Source organism: Haplochromis burtoni, unplaced genomic scaffold (assembly GCF_018398535.1).
Source record: "Haplochromis burtoni strain Fernald_Lab_line unplaced genomic scaffold, NCSU_Asbu1 Contig_6, whole genome shotgun sequence".
Taxonomy (NCBI): Eukaryota; Metazoa; Chordata; class Actinopteri; order Cichliformes; family Cichlidae; genus Haplochromis; species Haplochromis burtoni.
In genome coordinates, this window is record NW_024582367.1 from 2,905,292 (window position 1) to 2,920,302 (window position 15,011).

At 41.2% G+C, this 15,011-nt stretch overlaps 1 protein-coding gene across 3 annotated transcripts in view; it reads right to left on the reverse strand.

Moving 5' to 3' along the window:
* Positions 1 to 13,499, reverse strand: part of etv4 (ETS variant transcription factor 4) — a 39,218-nt gene extending 25,719 nt beyond the window's left edge. The window contains exons 1-5 of one of the 3 annotated variants that reach the window (XM_005913656.3): positions 12,399 to 13,480; positions 9,566 to 9,673; positions 8,873 to 8,963; positions 8,682 to 8,729; positions 2,146 to 2,199 (exon numbers count right to left, since the gene is read on the reverse strand). In XM_005913656.3, coding sequence (XP_005913718.1) covers positions 2,146 to 2,199; positions 8,682 to 8,729; positions 8,873 to 8,963; positions 9,566 to 9,622 — 250 coding nt within the window. In that variant the 5' untranslated portion in view covers positions 9,623 to 9,673; positions 12,399 to 13,480. Of the gene's footprint in view, positions 1 to 2,145; positions 2,200 to 8,681; positions 8,730 to 8,872; positions 8,964 to 9,171; positions 9,515 to 9,565; positions 9,674 to 12,398 lie in introns of those variants that run through there. The other 2 variants (XM_042223677.1, XM_005913657.3) reach the window with 2 other exon arrangements.
* Positions 13,500 to 15,011: the final 1,512 nt, after the last annotated feature.

A 15,011-nucleotide genomic window follows, 5' to 3' on the forward strand; every position in this document is an offset into this window, starting at 1 on the left:
GGGGGGGGGGAGGGAGAGGCACACTTCCTTTTACGCACACAGGGAAGAAAATTTATGAATGGGTCACATCTCTCGAGCTGCTCCAAGTGTAAACAACATACTTGAACAAAGAACAAGCTCTCAGTGCAGGCAAAGCCTCGGCAAACCCTCCGACTGTGGCCTTTTAGTGCGAAACTAGTGACGCGTCTAAACTATTTTAATTACGCTTGTGCACTGTAAATTTGACTGACACCTCCATGTGTTTCTCCCCCGAAGGCAGTAAACAGACAAAGTAATCTGTCTGACAGTAGCGTCAGCCTAACCCTTGAAGGTGCTGTCACCACAGAAAAACAAGCATTAATCCTCACGAGCAATCACATGAAGTCGATGGAAAAAAAAAATAGGGTGCACTGTTATCACCAATGGCTCAATTACCTTTAAGCACACACAGGCAGGTCAGCAAGTACATAAAAGTTGCATGTTTGCATAACCTTCCCTCAGTGGCGGCCTGCAGACAGAGCATGCTTGTTAGCTGTGAACTGAGGGAGAATGGACCAGATGAGATAGATTTACCAGATGTGCAGGTATTGCACAATCCCTGCTTTGCCCCCTCCTCTTCTCTAATCTAGCATTCCAACATGTTCCAATGTTTTTGCCTCTCTTTTGCCATTTCACTCGCTCCACATTTCCTCCCTTCGTCAGCACCACGCCCATGCAGGTAACAACTTGACACGGTAAACAACAATGTTTAATTTTTTACTAGGACACTTATTCAGTGGAGGCCTCAATTATATTCCGGTCACCTGGGATTAAGGCTTTCCTTTATGTTTTTTTTCAATGTTTTTGAGTTTCCAAAACAGGTGAGTCACCTCTTTCTTTTTTAAACACTTGCTGAGAACGCCTTTTCAGTTCAGCATGGGAACAGAACAAGCGCAAATATTTAAAGTCGCTTGTCAGCTTCAGTTTTCCACCAGTCAGAGCTGAATAGAGATGCTCTAAGTGGACTCAGCGGCTATTGACCGTGATCGGCAGGGACACTGTCTGTCAACGCAGGAGTGTCTCTGCTGCGTATAAGTGAGCTGCCTGTCAAATTGAAGCCCCGCTGACCCTGCAAATCATACCCGGGTCAACCCTTAGTGGAGGCCTGACAGCTGATTGGCTGACAGTCCAGGGGGTTAAGTAGACATGACCTCTGTGTGGCCCGGGGATCATCCGCACATCCTCCTCCGCATTGTCGGCCGACACAGTGACAATATTGCGCAGGGCATGTGTCACCAAGTGGCTGAACAGTGGTGACACGGAGCTGGTTAAATCACATGATGTTTGCACACAAAAGTCACATGGAGGAAGCGCCTTTGACCGGGAACCAAAGCTGCCAGTTTTACTTAGGGGGTGGGATTAATTCTAGAAGTTCCCTTTAAGATTCCTTTAAGTTGCCAGCCATTTCGGTGTCATTGCTTAAGACGGAGAAGCCTTCAATGTGCTGAATGGGGCCGAAAAAAAAAAACAAAAAACTGTTTGTAGAGCAACACGTACTCCCACCCATATCCTGAATCGCCATTGTTAAAACACACAACAAGAAAGGGAAACTCATTCAAATAGGCGCTCAGTTGTGCAGCCCAGGAATTTGCTTTTCTATTTTACACCTTCCGATATGGACAAAAGGCCATCTTTGTACCTGGGCCCTGAATAATTTTTTTACTGGTTTCCTGGGCCGTTTCCATTCAACTTTTCAAAGGCATGCAAATGGATGGCGGCAGCACATAATGCCAGGATCCAAACTCACTCCATGTTGACTGGGTCATTAGCCCCTCTGTTTCTGCATAGCTTTGCCTCCCAAAGAGATTACTGTAACATCAGCGAGTTACAGTATCCCCACGTAAGCCTCTGGTGGCTTCACAGCCCAAATCTGACCGCTGCTTTCATCCCGTCTTTCTCGTAACATGCAAAATTCAACAGGAATTATATGAACAGGCTAAATGCCAAAGCAGAAAGATGGGGTTAGACGGGCATGTACAGCACTGTGTGTTACATGACTCAATACTGATTGAATTAGAAATTTTGTGACAAAATGTGGTCAAAAGGCCAGAGTTTTGTTTTCTATGAAACTGACACAGAGCGCATTTCCAGACATTCGTTTAAAGGACAAAAACTGAATGTACTCACAGTTCTCAGAATGGAAATCAGGAACAAATTGCTCATCGCTGTCAGGAACCTGAGCTGAAATGAAGAAGAAACAGATTGTGTTTTAGACAAGAATCTAATATTTCTCTACCTTTCTTTCATCTCTGATGGTGTAACTTTCTTCTCTTCTTTGAAATCTGAGTCGTGCTCATTCAGGTGACCTTCATGATTTGTGTGTGTAGCATGCCAGCAGTTTACTCATCAATAAATCAATAAAACAACAACATTGATACACTGTAGATGTTAACCTGCCAAACTGGTTTTGTGTAGCATTTGTAGCAGTCACACCAAGTCAGAGAAAATACAAATTTTTCTTTGTCCTTGCTTTAAGACTATTATATAGAGGAAATAAAGTCCTTCAGCCCCCCACTCCCTCACCCAGCCTGCCCGCTTCGATTTCACAATGTTTTTGTCTATAAGTGAAAGGTCCCTCCGCCTCTTTAAAAACACTCATCTCAAACCAGTCACTAACAGGCAGGTGTTATCTAGTTTCTACTCGAAATCCCAACAGACAATAAAAGCCGCTCTGGCCAAACCAGTGAAGAGATCTGTCACATGGTGTGACAAACCAGCTCTTTTCTTTTTTGATTTGTTTCCAAAGAGTTGGGGACTTTTGTCTAACAATCTAAAAGCAGTCTGGATTTCATCTTCTGCAGAGATGGCGACTGGCTTAAAATAGAAGTAGAGAGAAAACAAGGAAACTAAAAGCAAAAAGAAGAAGTGGAAGAGCGAAACAAGAGCAAGTGAAGATTACGTGAATAGTTCCCCACAAAATCAAGTCTAGATATTTTTATTTTTGCTTGTAGGGTTATCAAGTATCTAGATTGTTTTGGTGTGCCATATTGGCTGTATTCTCTTGAATATAATAGAGCTACATTGACCGACTGCTTTATTAAGTGTACCTTGCTAGCACTGGGTTGGAGCCCATTTTGCTTTCAGGACTGCATTCTTCATGGCATAAATTCAACAAGGCGATGGAAACATTCCTCAGAGACTTTGGTCCATATGACGTGATACTGAAACAATGCTCAGTCGGTAATAAAGCAGGATGCTACCACGCTTTCGTGATGTTTACACCAAGTTCTGACCTCACCATCTAAATGTCACAGCAGAAACTCATACCTGATGATGTTTGTACAATTTTCTGTTGTCCGATTTTTTCGAGCTATTGCAAATTGTAGCCTCGGTTTCCTGTTTCTAGCTGACAGGAGCGACTCCTGGTGTGGTCTTCTACTTGAAGGTTTCGCATCTTGTGCGTTAAGATATGCTCTTTTGCATGCCTGGTTATTTGAGTTACTGTTGCCTTCCTCAAAACAATCTCATCCCTTTAACATCAACAAGGAATTTTTGCCCAGAGAACAGCCGCTCGTTGGTTATTTTTGCTTTTTGCACCGTTCACTGTAAACCCTTGAAAAGGTTGTGTGCAAAAATTCCAGTAGACCAGCAGTTATACTTAAAGTGGCCGGTGAGTAATTAAAATAAAAATGAATCGGCAAGCATAAATCCCCAAATTCCAGCCAAGTTTCAGTCCCATTAAAAGCTACATGATGTGATTTAAATCCCCCAAATATTGTGTAGATTGATAAAAGGCATTAGAGACAATGGATATGTGACTTTAGTAAAGTGCCCTCCATATGTGAGAGTGAATACTATTTAATGCGAGTAATATATTAACCTAAATCATATTCAGTTACCTTTCAGTGATAGAAAAGTTTGCATCTAAGAAACAAAATACACCCAACTTACACTGATTTGTAAAAATAGACGAGTCAATACGGTGATATGTGATATCTCCATCTGATCTGTAATGACTTGCAGTGGTGTACATTTTCAGTGGGCCTGATTGGGCACTCTCTCATAATGAATCTCATCTAGGATCTAACTGAATAAGCAGAGCCAGCGACGCCAAGCCCAGGTGCAGCAGAGCTAGACAGACGCTATTGTGCTACTCTTTCCAAACCCCATTCACAATTATCCTTTTGGAGCTTTGGACTTTGAGTCACACAAACGCAGTTGAAAAGCCTAAATCGTTGGACTGCCAACACCCTACTAAGGGTGAAGAGGTCAGATACACGCACTGGCATTTCTTTTGCCAACCCTCGAGTTAATGACGTAACCCTAATCGTAGCGCAGAGCCAGAGCTCGCAACCTTTTTAATCTGGCAATGCTCCAGCTACACAAGAGTGTGGACTTTAAGTGTTTCCATTGCTTGGGACTCAAACTTACGTCACGGTACAACCTAACTGGTAAGGAAAATTTGATGGGTATCATTAAATATCATGAACCCAATCAGGGGTGTAATGAGCTACAAAAAACACACTGTGGGTACTTAAGCATCATTTACCCACTAAAAAGAGGAAAAGTATCTACTTTTTAGATAAAGAGCAACTTTTTTTTACCTTACAAAAAGACATTTGCAGATGGCACTGCAACTCTGCAACTCTGCAACAGGACCTTTGATTGTAACCTCACCCAAGAACCACAATCTGACCCAGCGTTCGACCTCAGTGGCCTCATCGCTCGCTCTCTCACTTCATCAGTGGAGACAACAAAACTCAGACAGCGAGCGAGCAGCAGAGGCAGAGGACAAAAAGAGGAAATAAGAAATTCAAATCCACTTTCTTGTTGTCACACTCCTCCTTCCTGTGCAGAGGAAACCGGATGACTCCGTTTTGGAGCATGTTCTGATAAATGACATCGATTTCTTATATAACGCCGCATCCTGTGGTTTACTATACCATAATAATATTACCCCCTTTTAACTTTTCAGTCTTTTGCCCTCAGGGGCGAGGAATAAAGCTGCCGTATGAGACAGAGCAGGGGCCAATATTTAGTTCTGCACATCCAACAATCAATCATTTCCACTAGTTTCAACATGTCCAAAGCGGAACATGCTGGACCTCGTAGAAACGCGGGAGAGGGAAAACAAATGATGAGCATCAGGCATCATCCTGTGCGTTTGTGTGTGCGTTTGTGTCTGCACACTTTCCTGTGTGCGTATGAGCGCTTGCACGTGTATCTGATTTGTTTCCAGGAACACCTCATCAGGGACTTTGAGATGCAAGTCAGCACAAGAAGGAAAGTGTGTTTATTCGGGCACAGACGCATGTTCTCCTCGATGCTTCCAGGCACCTTGAATGACTCCCCCCCCCCCTTTCTTCTCACAGTGGGAGATCCTGGGAGGAGCTAAACAGCTACAGACATACAAACCTAAAGGCCCAGAAATCAGACAAGATGTGACAAGCTCCTGAACTCTTGCCATTCAGCGCTTCACCCTTTTTGTCTCACTCCTGCTTCCGCTCTCCTTTGGTAGAAAAAAAAAATCCCTCCAGCAAACCAGCTTTTACAACCTCGGTGAATCCCTCACAACTGCAATCACTCATGATAAGGTCTTTAATTAATGCAACAGGAAAGGAGAGGTCTTAGCTGAAAGCTGAAAACAAGCCCCATACTTAGGGTTAAATAACACTTTGATAAAGTTACACTTACACACTTCGTTTGGTCTTTCCCCCACCCCCTCCTTCACTCTCTGTGACTCAACAATAAGCTGCCAAACAATGTTTTAAATTCCTTTAAACGCCTGGTTTATCTAATTATAGAAAGGGCCTAATTTTCACTTTAAATGTTGCTTTCTGTGGTGTTTAGCCATGCAGACCGTTTTAGGTTTTATTGTTCCAGGATCTCTAGAGAAAACTCTACAAGTGACTTAAATATCTGAAAAACTGAGATTGAAACAGTCAAACGTCCATTATCAGATTTCAAAGGGACCGTTTCTTTGGTAGGAAGTTGCTATGCGAACTAAAAAGGCCCCGTGAATTAGTCAGCGTAACCACAACACTGTATCTGGGAAGCAACATTTCAAGACTGTGAGCGCCACAAACTAAACTTAATTTAGCTTCTATGTAGTAAAGTTGTTGGCAAAGATATCTAAATGGCTTAACACCACTGGAGGTAAGTGGAGAAGGTACATTTAAGTGTGGCCTTTAATAGCCAAATGTGTGAATACAAATAGGGCCTCAGCTTTGAAGTGACTTTCATCGTTGCACTTTATTGGTTTGGGGTCTTGTCTTTTTGTTAAAGCGAGACGCTGGTGTGAAGAGAAATTGCAGGTATTTGACGCCGCATGTGAAAAGGTGTGGAAGCTAACGTGGAAACGACATTGTTTGCTGTAAACAGTAGCTGGCTCAGAAGTAGGATCTATTTAAATATCCGTCTGCTGTTTGGGCAGACACAAGCGCTTCCACAAGGTCTCAGATCAAAGTTGCTTCACCTCCCTTATTCTCCTATGTACTACAGATGACTCAGAATGGGTCCCATTTGACTGTTAAAAGTAATCCAACGATCCTTAATCAAGTCAAAAGACACACATTGATCACATTCAGGTTCCACCAAAAATATGTTTACAAGAGATTTTACATTTTTTGGGGGGGAACATGGAAGGAAAAAAAAAAAAAAGAGACTCTTTTCATCCTACTAAATGAGTTAACTGGTCGACCAAAATGTTAACAGATGCTGATTAAACATGGGCTTAGACTAGATTAGCCAACTAGAGAACAATATTTTTTAAAGCATTTTTTTGTGACTAAGAAACATGACAGACTGCACGCTACTCCCCGATCACTCTTTCACTGCATGCACAGTGTCGTTAAGAAGGAGTTGCTAGCTACCACTTTCCATGAAATGATGACTAAAATATAATTTTGGCTGCCTTATTTGACTGAGCTACACCAGCAGTTTTATTCATATCCCCCTTTGCTTTGGCTTATTTTACAGTTGTACATGACTAAGTAATATTTTTTAAAAACAAAACAAAAACAAAAAATGTAAAACAACTACTACCACTTTATGTGCATCGGGAAACACAACGGACATAAAAATATCCCCTAGTAGGGCATTTTGTCGTGTGGCTTAGGTTGAGTCCATAGTGTCAAAATGAGCTGGCTAATTGATCTACATAGCAACAGGAAGGTTTGTTGCTCTTTGAGAAAAGTGATTAACTTCTTTATAGGTTAATGTATCAAAGCTTTCTATTGGCCCAAAAATGATGTGAGCGGACGTGATGGACACTATATCTATCCATCTATCTATAGGCATACATGTTTTAATGATACATCATGAGTTTTCCATTGATGGCAAACTAAATTAACAGGAGCTGATCCTAAAGTGTGGCACAAACTGTCTTTATTTGTATATTCTATTTTCATTCATTGGCTTTTAAACCTGACTGATATCCATTTTTTTAAATGTTATTTTAATGCATTTTTACTTATATAGCACCTTAGTAAATCCCTGTTTTTTAAATGTACTCATAAATAAATTGACCCTTTGGCTTTAGCCCTCAAACCTTTGAGAACCATAGTTTAGAAAGAAACCAAAGACACTAAAAAACACTGCTCGGAGCAATAATTTGTGCACGACTTTCCCCAAAATTCAAAGCACAGCGCATGAAACAATCTTGAGCCTATGAACACATTAATATTTTTCAATTCCCAAATTTAACTGAGGAATATAATGCATCTCCAACTTCAAGGAAAAGTACCCTCTCACTGCATATTAGACCACCCTTAGTTTTGTGCATATGCAAGCTGCATATGCAGCAGACAAACATTAAAAAAAAAAGCGTCCAAGTTTAATCGTCTGCACATTCATTCTGCATGGTGAAGTTCAAACATTCAAGTAAGCAAACAGAGTAGAAAATGACCTTAAGCAGCATTTATCAGGTTGTTCTGGCTCACATTGGAGTGAATGGCATATTTTATTAATCTTCCCCATCAAAGCAACTGACACAACAAAATTCACACCCAGTGATGATCTTCTCAATTTACTTGCAGCTTTTCTGCAAATTTAAACTCAGTGTCCTGCCACTGCTGTGCTCCAGGTTACCACTAAAAAAAAAAAAATAAATAACCCACTCAGTGACTCACTGGTTGTGTTGTTTTCCCCCTCTTGACATACAGTATAATTACTCCATTGCAGCTCACGTCATCAGTGCACTTATTAAGTCTACTAGCTGACAATCACCTCTGACTGGGCCTCATTTCATCGCTATGCGCCTTTGAGTGACACAAGCCAAACAGCCTGTTTGTTTGCATTGGCCCCTAACTCGCACGCATACTACATGCCAACATGGCCAAAATAGGGTATGCTCAAAGCTAATAATGTCCCGTCTGTGTTCACTTTTTGGAGGTGGGGGGGATTCTGAGCATTTTATGAGCATGTGTGTTGAGTCAGAAAAATCGAGATCCTGTATGGCAGCAAAACTAACCCGATTACCTTTGTCATAAAGTTTGAAAGCAGTTCAATAAAAGTGCAAAATATTGTGGCATAAGCACAAAAAACAGGGAGCCATGCATATCTGTAGTAGTCTCAGAATGTTTCAAGCAAATCTTAGTATCAAATAAAACGATTCTTTGTGGTTTCAGTGGTTACAGATCTGTCCAGACACATGTAGCATCAACCCCCACGGCTGTCAAAGTCACATCACAGAAATTATACATTAAGAGTCAGCCAAGTCTCACCTTCTGTGAGCCACGTCTCTTGGAGCTGGCTTAAATCCTGGAAGAGGTCTGAACAGAAAGACAGAAAAACAAAGAGTGAATATTCATCGACACACAGTAGCTATGACACAGACTGACTGACACTAACCATACATCATGATGTATAACATGTAAAAAGACCAGAGGACAAAACTTCTACTCTTTCACTTTACCTTCAGATTCCTGAGGGGGCAATTCTGTGTCCATGTATTTCCTTTTCGCTGCCATCAACAGTCTATTTAGGGGCCCATTTCCTTGCGACTTCTGCAAAAGCCATAGAGGTTAAGAGAGGAAAAGAAGTGAGAAATGGACTCCCAACAGGGCATTTTAAGCACATCAGTGTCAAAGCAGTTAACAGCTCTTTACTATGGCCAGGAAAAATGGCATGAAGTGATGCAAAAGCTACCACTTGGACTGATGATGATGATAATAATAATGATAACAGTGTCATGGATTACAAATGAGATCCTACTGCAGTTGGTGAGCGTCAAGCTCCACTGAAAACAACTGATTTCCCAGTTGTGGAGGCAATCTTGGAAAAACAAACGCGCCGTATGCGTCTGAACGACGTGACCATTTGGCACACATTGACACGTTCTCCAAACAAACTCGTTCACGTAAGAAACCCCGCGGACAAACATTAAATGCGCCACATTATATCCTTTACTTTGAGTGGGGTTTTTTTCATAGTTTTAAGCGGCTTGACAAACAGTTTCCTATCGCGCGCACGCACACACAGCTGCTCCAGCCAAAACTCGTGCAGACGCGACGCCGAGAGAAATGTAAAAAACAAAAACAAAACCCGGTAGCAGAAACGTAAAAAACCAGGCAAAAGAGAAGTGGAGAGTTAATCCGAATATACGTACATTTGCTAAAGTGTAAGGCACTTGCTGGTCCAGATATCCATCCATCTTATAATCCATCCGTTAACCGTTTGTGGTCATTTAGGCTGAGTTGAGTGAGATCCACGCAGCCTGCAGAGAGAGGAGGGAGCGCTGCTTGTGAATGGAGCTGCGTGGAGGCTGCATGCATAATGAGCTCCATTCACAAAAAATGCCAAGGGGAAGCGATGGCGAGTGATTACCCAGCGGGCTGCGGCCCTCTTTACAAATCTTCTTTTTGCGTTTGTGTGTGTCTGTGTGAGTGTGACAGACAGCTCGACAGATTGCAAGTTTCAGGTAAAGTTAAAAACAACAACAACAACAAAAAAAACAAACCCCGAGCAACCACCTATTTACTTGTATTTGCAGAAAGATGCAGATTTGTTAGTTAATGTGCGCAAAAAAGTTCCCTTTTCTGGTTCAAAAACACTTCGGATGTTTAGAAAAGTGCACAACATATAAGATGTGTGTATTTGAGACATTTCGTGGGCTTTTTGCCACGTCTGCCCAGATTGCCAGGCTCCACTTTTTTTTGTAAGAAACTGCGAGGGGAAAACAGATGTTGGATTTTTTGTGAGCGTGTGTTGTCGAGAGGCAACAACTAAACTAAACCCGATTTGATTGACGCACGCTCTTAGATAAAGTTTATACCGAAGTGTGGTGACTTTGAACGCCAGCTGTGCTGTCACTTCTCCAGCATAGATGATTTGGGGGTAATATGGAGACGTGCTTTTCTGGCTCGCTCCAGAGAGACTCGTGATTGGTGGATTTCCTCTTCAAGAGCTCGAATTTCTTGCCTTTGTCCGGATGAATACACTGGCTTATGAATGAAGTCTCGGTCCCCTCTATTAGCCAATCAGAGGCCTGGTAGTCAGGATCCTAGCAACCGTAGGTGGAGTTTGGGTCATAGCAGCCAATCATATCTCGGCAGGCTGTTAGCTTTTATACTGGATTTTCCAGTTGTTTTTCATTCACAAAAAAGAGAGAGGAAAAAAAAACCCAGTCCATTCATAAAAACCTGCCCTGGCACGAAAGTCCTGACATGTTTTTCTTTTCTGCCCAGACAAACTCAAAGAACCTCATGTTGTTTACCTCATTTCATGTCTCTCCCCCATATTTATAACAAGAGATCAGAGCCAGGCCAGGAAAAAGTGGAACTAGCCCTGCAGGAGTTACATAGATCAAAATAAGCTTTAAAAAAGTGACGCAAATGAATTCAGGTTTAAGGATTCTTACGTTTTTGTGGTTTTAACTCTACGCCAACATGATAACCACAGGATTTAAAGCTCTTCGAGGCTGAGAGAATGGGGAAGTGCTCACTGCTTATGAAACTATTTTGCCAAATTAAAGCCACAGAAACAGTTTGAAAAAACAGAGAGAGGCCAGTCAAGAGACAGGAAATCAAGTCCTAAAGGGATTTGCGTTTAGTTTCAGTGGTGAACGAGATTCAGAGATACAGCAATGAGCCTTATAAGAGCATGTGCACCCTCCTCGTCCTCATTTCTCCTCTGTTGATATTCAGTCTCCATAACAAGGGATACTGTACAGGTTATTTCCTGCTTAATGATATTTAGATGCACATTTAGATGTACACAACAGGCTATAAATATTGCATCAGCTCTGCTCTGTACTGCTACAGTAGCATTGAGCAGTTTCACCACAGAACAGGAACACAGACTCGAGGAAATTAGAAAAGATTCTGATAATTTAATTGAATTTAAGCCGCTCAGTGCTCTTCTATAAGATGGTACAGTGGGTCTCAAGTCAGGGTTTGATGCCCCTCAAAATGCTGGAAGATGAAAGTAAAGTGGTGAAAAAAACCCCCCATCAAGTTACACAATTTTGTTTTTCTTTTGCATAAGACGCAGCATACCTTTGCAATCTTTGTTGGATCTCAAACTGCATAAACTAGGGGAGGTTGATATTCTGCATCCATTATGGATTTGCCTATAAAAGCACGCAGCTTCAGGGATGTTTTATGTGTTGTTTTGATGGATTTTCAACGTTGTGTGTCAGTGTATGACCTTAAATAGGTCAAAAGACTACAGCTTAGACAGGCGTAGGCTCTCATTAGTCATTTGTCCGTGGTGTATATCGTCAAATAAAACATAAAAAGCAAAAATGAATTGTGATAACACACAGTGTGAGTTATGAAAATGGGTGTGCCGTTTATCCATAAATACAAGTCATTTCAACATATCAGGCCATTTGGGTCAATATGTACCAACAGTTATATGCACTGCAGCTAAATACTCAACCAAGATTTATGATCCCAAACAAATTCTGTCATTTGTTTCATATACCTCTACTGGTTACTCCACGTTTTGACATATCCAGTGAAATATCTCAAGAAGTTCTATACGTTAAGTTGTGGGCTAAAGAGGATGGATCTGTCTGACATTGTTATCCTCTTAACTTTCCTCTAGCACCACTTCAAGGGTGGCTTTTGTGGTTTCTGATAACGTGTACTAATCACTTGTTCACTAGAATATTTGGTACACTGGTGTTCACTTAGCTAACCTTATCTCTTTAGACAATCCTACTTGTGTCTAGTGTCAGTCAGAACGCTAATATGCAAAACACTGAGGGTAAACTTGTGGTATACAAATGTCATTGTATTTGTCAAGTTCACAGGATAAAGAACCCAAATGCAGAGGGCTATACTGCAAATGATGTTCAACATAGCCAGGGTTTCTTTGCCTTCACTAGCTCAACAAAACATGAAACTCCAGTTGGCAATAATGGGTATCATGGTGATGATTGTTAGCTCTCTATTTCTTAAGCAGGGCTTTCTGCTTCAGGGTCCGTATGCACTTACATAAAAATGGCCGTCATATGACTCATCTGCACAAAATGATCCCAATGAGTGCCACCTACTCCGATCAGTGGTCGATGATGAAAAATCTATAAAGAACATAAAATGCAACTATTTTACAAACACTATGAGAAGAATCCTGAGAACTTGCACCTATAAAACAACGACAATGCACTGAAAACATGCTGTAAATATAACAGTCAGTGTCAGTTGATTTTGAACCTGACTATAACTTGCTTGTGACCAGGTTAAGTACTCAGTAGTTTATCACGGTGATGTAGCCAGGTAGAAGGTCAGCTGCTTTTGTGACAACAAAGCTCTGACTTCCATCTTGATATAGCTTGCTAAACCATGAATCTTGCACCTGTGGTCACAAGAGCAGGTAGATGTAACTGAAAATGAAGCAAACTTTTTATTCAGGTTGATCTAGAGTCCAAAGGCACAGGCACACACCTAATAAATATGGCCCTGTGTGTGTGTGTGTATGTGTGTTACTGTTGTTATTTAATTTCCAAACGTTAAAATAAATGGATATTTTTTCACAGGCTGTCCTGATTTATATTACCTGCATAAAGCAACAATGTAAGAAGATCTTGTAGCGAGTTAAGATTTGCATGTTATAATCCAACTTCTGCACATCTGGCATTACATTGTTGTCCAGGCGACTACTGTAAACGCCTTCAAATTCTCAGTAACCAGCCTTCTCCAGATACAAAAATTTAAGGGAACGGTCTGGACTATTTATACTCATGGAGTAATTGGGGAAGTGGAGACAGCAGGGGCAAAGGGGACACAGGTGAAGGCAATAAAGACAACCATGGGTAAGGCAGTCAAACTCAGATTTAGATACAAGAGACTAACTGATAAAGTAAAATAGGAAATAACTAGAGGTTTAAACTAAGAAAACTCACTGAACGAAGGATGCTGGGGAGACAAAAACATTATACCAAAATATAAGGAACAAATCTCAAATGACAAGCTTCATAAACACTAAACTAGAAAAATAGGAAAAAATACAGAAACAAACTGGAATTGACTCGATACAACTACTAATCAAAAACCTGGAGCTTCTCAATAGCAAAGAAGGTCAAACTGAAAATGCTTAAAAATGAGAAAAACCAATAGACTCTAACATTACCTATATTTTAAAACATCTAAAATCTTTTGATTTAATTGTTCATGTCAGTATTAAAAGCAATGTTTGAAACGCACACAAAAAAAACCCCCAGCAACAACAACAGAAAAAGCAGAAACAGGCTGAAAACGTATGAGTCAAACCCAACATAGAAAGCTCACCAGTGTTCCCCAGAGAAGTCACAACCTAAAAAGCCCGGGCTTTACATAACCAGCTCTTTTCCAGTGACCGGTTGGAAAAAAACAAAGATTTTTTGCTGATGGTTGCACTACACTGCGCTTTATTAAAGCAACACTCAACATTATGGTGCCGTTACCACAGAGTATTGGCAAATACCTGCAAAAATAAGTCAGATGTGACAATCCACATGTGACCGGAAGACATGTGAAAATTCCCCATTTTCCCTGTGAAAAAGACGATCTTTGTGTTTGTAAATGATCTCTTTCTTTATGCAAAATGAACTTTTCAGATGTGAAAAACGACGCTGTTATTTCAAAATCCTCACATGGAAACCCCCTCTCTCTTTGGCTTACTGTTACTTTTCACCCACGAGTCAACATTTTTACATCTAAAGTGGGAACTGTCACATGTGCTTCCAGACAATGCACCATGGAAAAAAAAAGTTGACTTTGGAGATGTGGCACGTGCTCGGAAAGCACACATGTTTTTAATTCGACTTCCTCAAATTGGATAAAAGAGGAGAAAGGAGCAGAAAAAGCACGTTAAGTACCTACACAGTGATACACCTACATTTAGCGTTGTGCTGATACAGTTCTGTTGCTACAGCTTATGCAAGATTTACAACTTCTTTAGGTCCTTTAGGATGAATGGAGAAGTGAAGCACATGGGCAGTGGCTATAGATCACCTCCCATCTATTTCATTTACAGAACACACATACACACGCATAGTGCTGAAAAGCATTGTGAAATCTATTGTAATAGTCATCCACCCTTCAGTCTAATATAGCTTTGTCAGCAGAGAGATAAGTACTAACAGAGACAGAGGGGAGACATTTTAAGTTCAGTGCGGTGCTGCAGAGTGGACTCAAAGTGCTTATTGATCAAAGCTGGCTGTGCTTGATGGATGGATGAAATGTTATTATAGCTTTAGCTGTTGCCGCTATGGGGAGAGAAGAAGTGAGGTGTGTTGAAATGGAGGAAAGATGGGCAGAAATCTTTCCAAAGGAGTGAAATGTTTTCAATAAAGAACAAAATCAAAGCATAAATGCATGACGGGAATGACAAACTGATGCAGAGGGAGACGAGGGGGCAGAAGGCGTCTGTGGGGGGGATGGGTGTGTGTGGAAGGGCCGTCGACAACACCTCTCTGTCTTTCCTCTCTCCTCCCTCGCTCCTGATAAGGCTGATGGTGACTGATAAACATAAAATGAACTCTGATAAAACAAGGGCAACATCACACGAGGATTTACTGGAATCACGATGCATAATCAGAACAATCACACCCATACTACAGAGTTTCC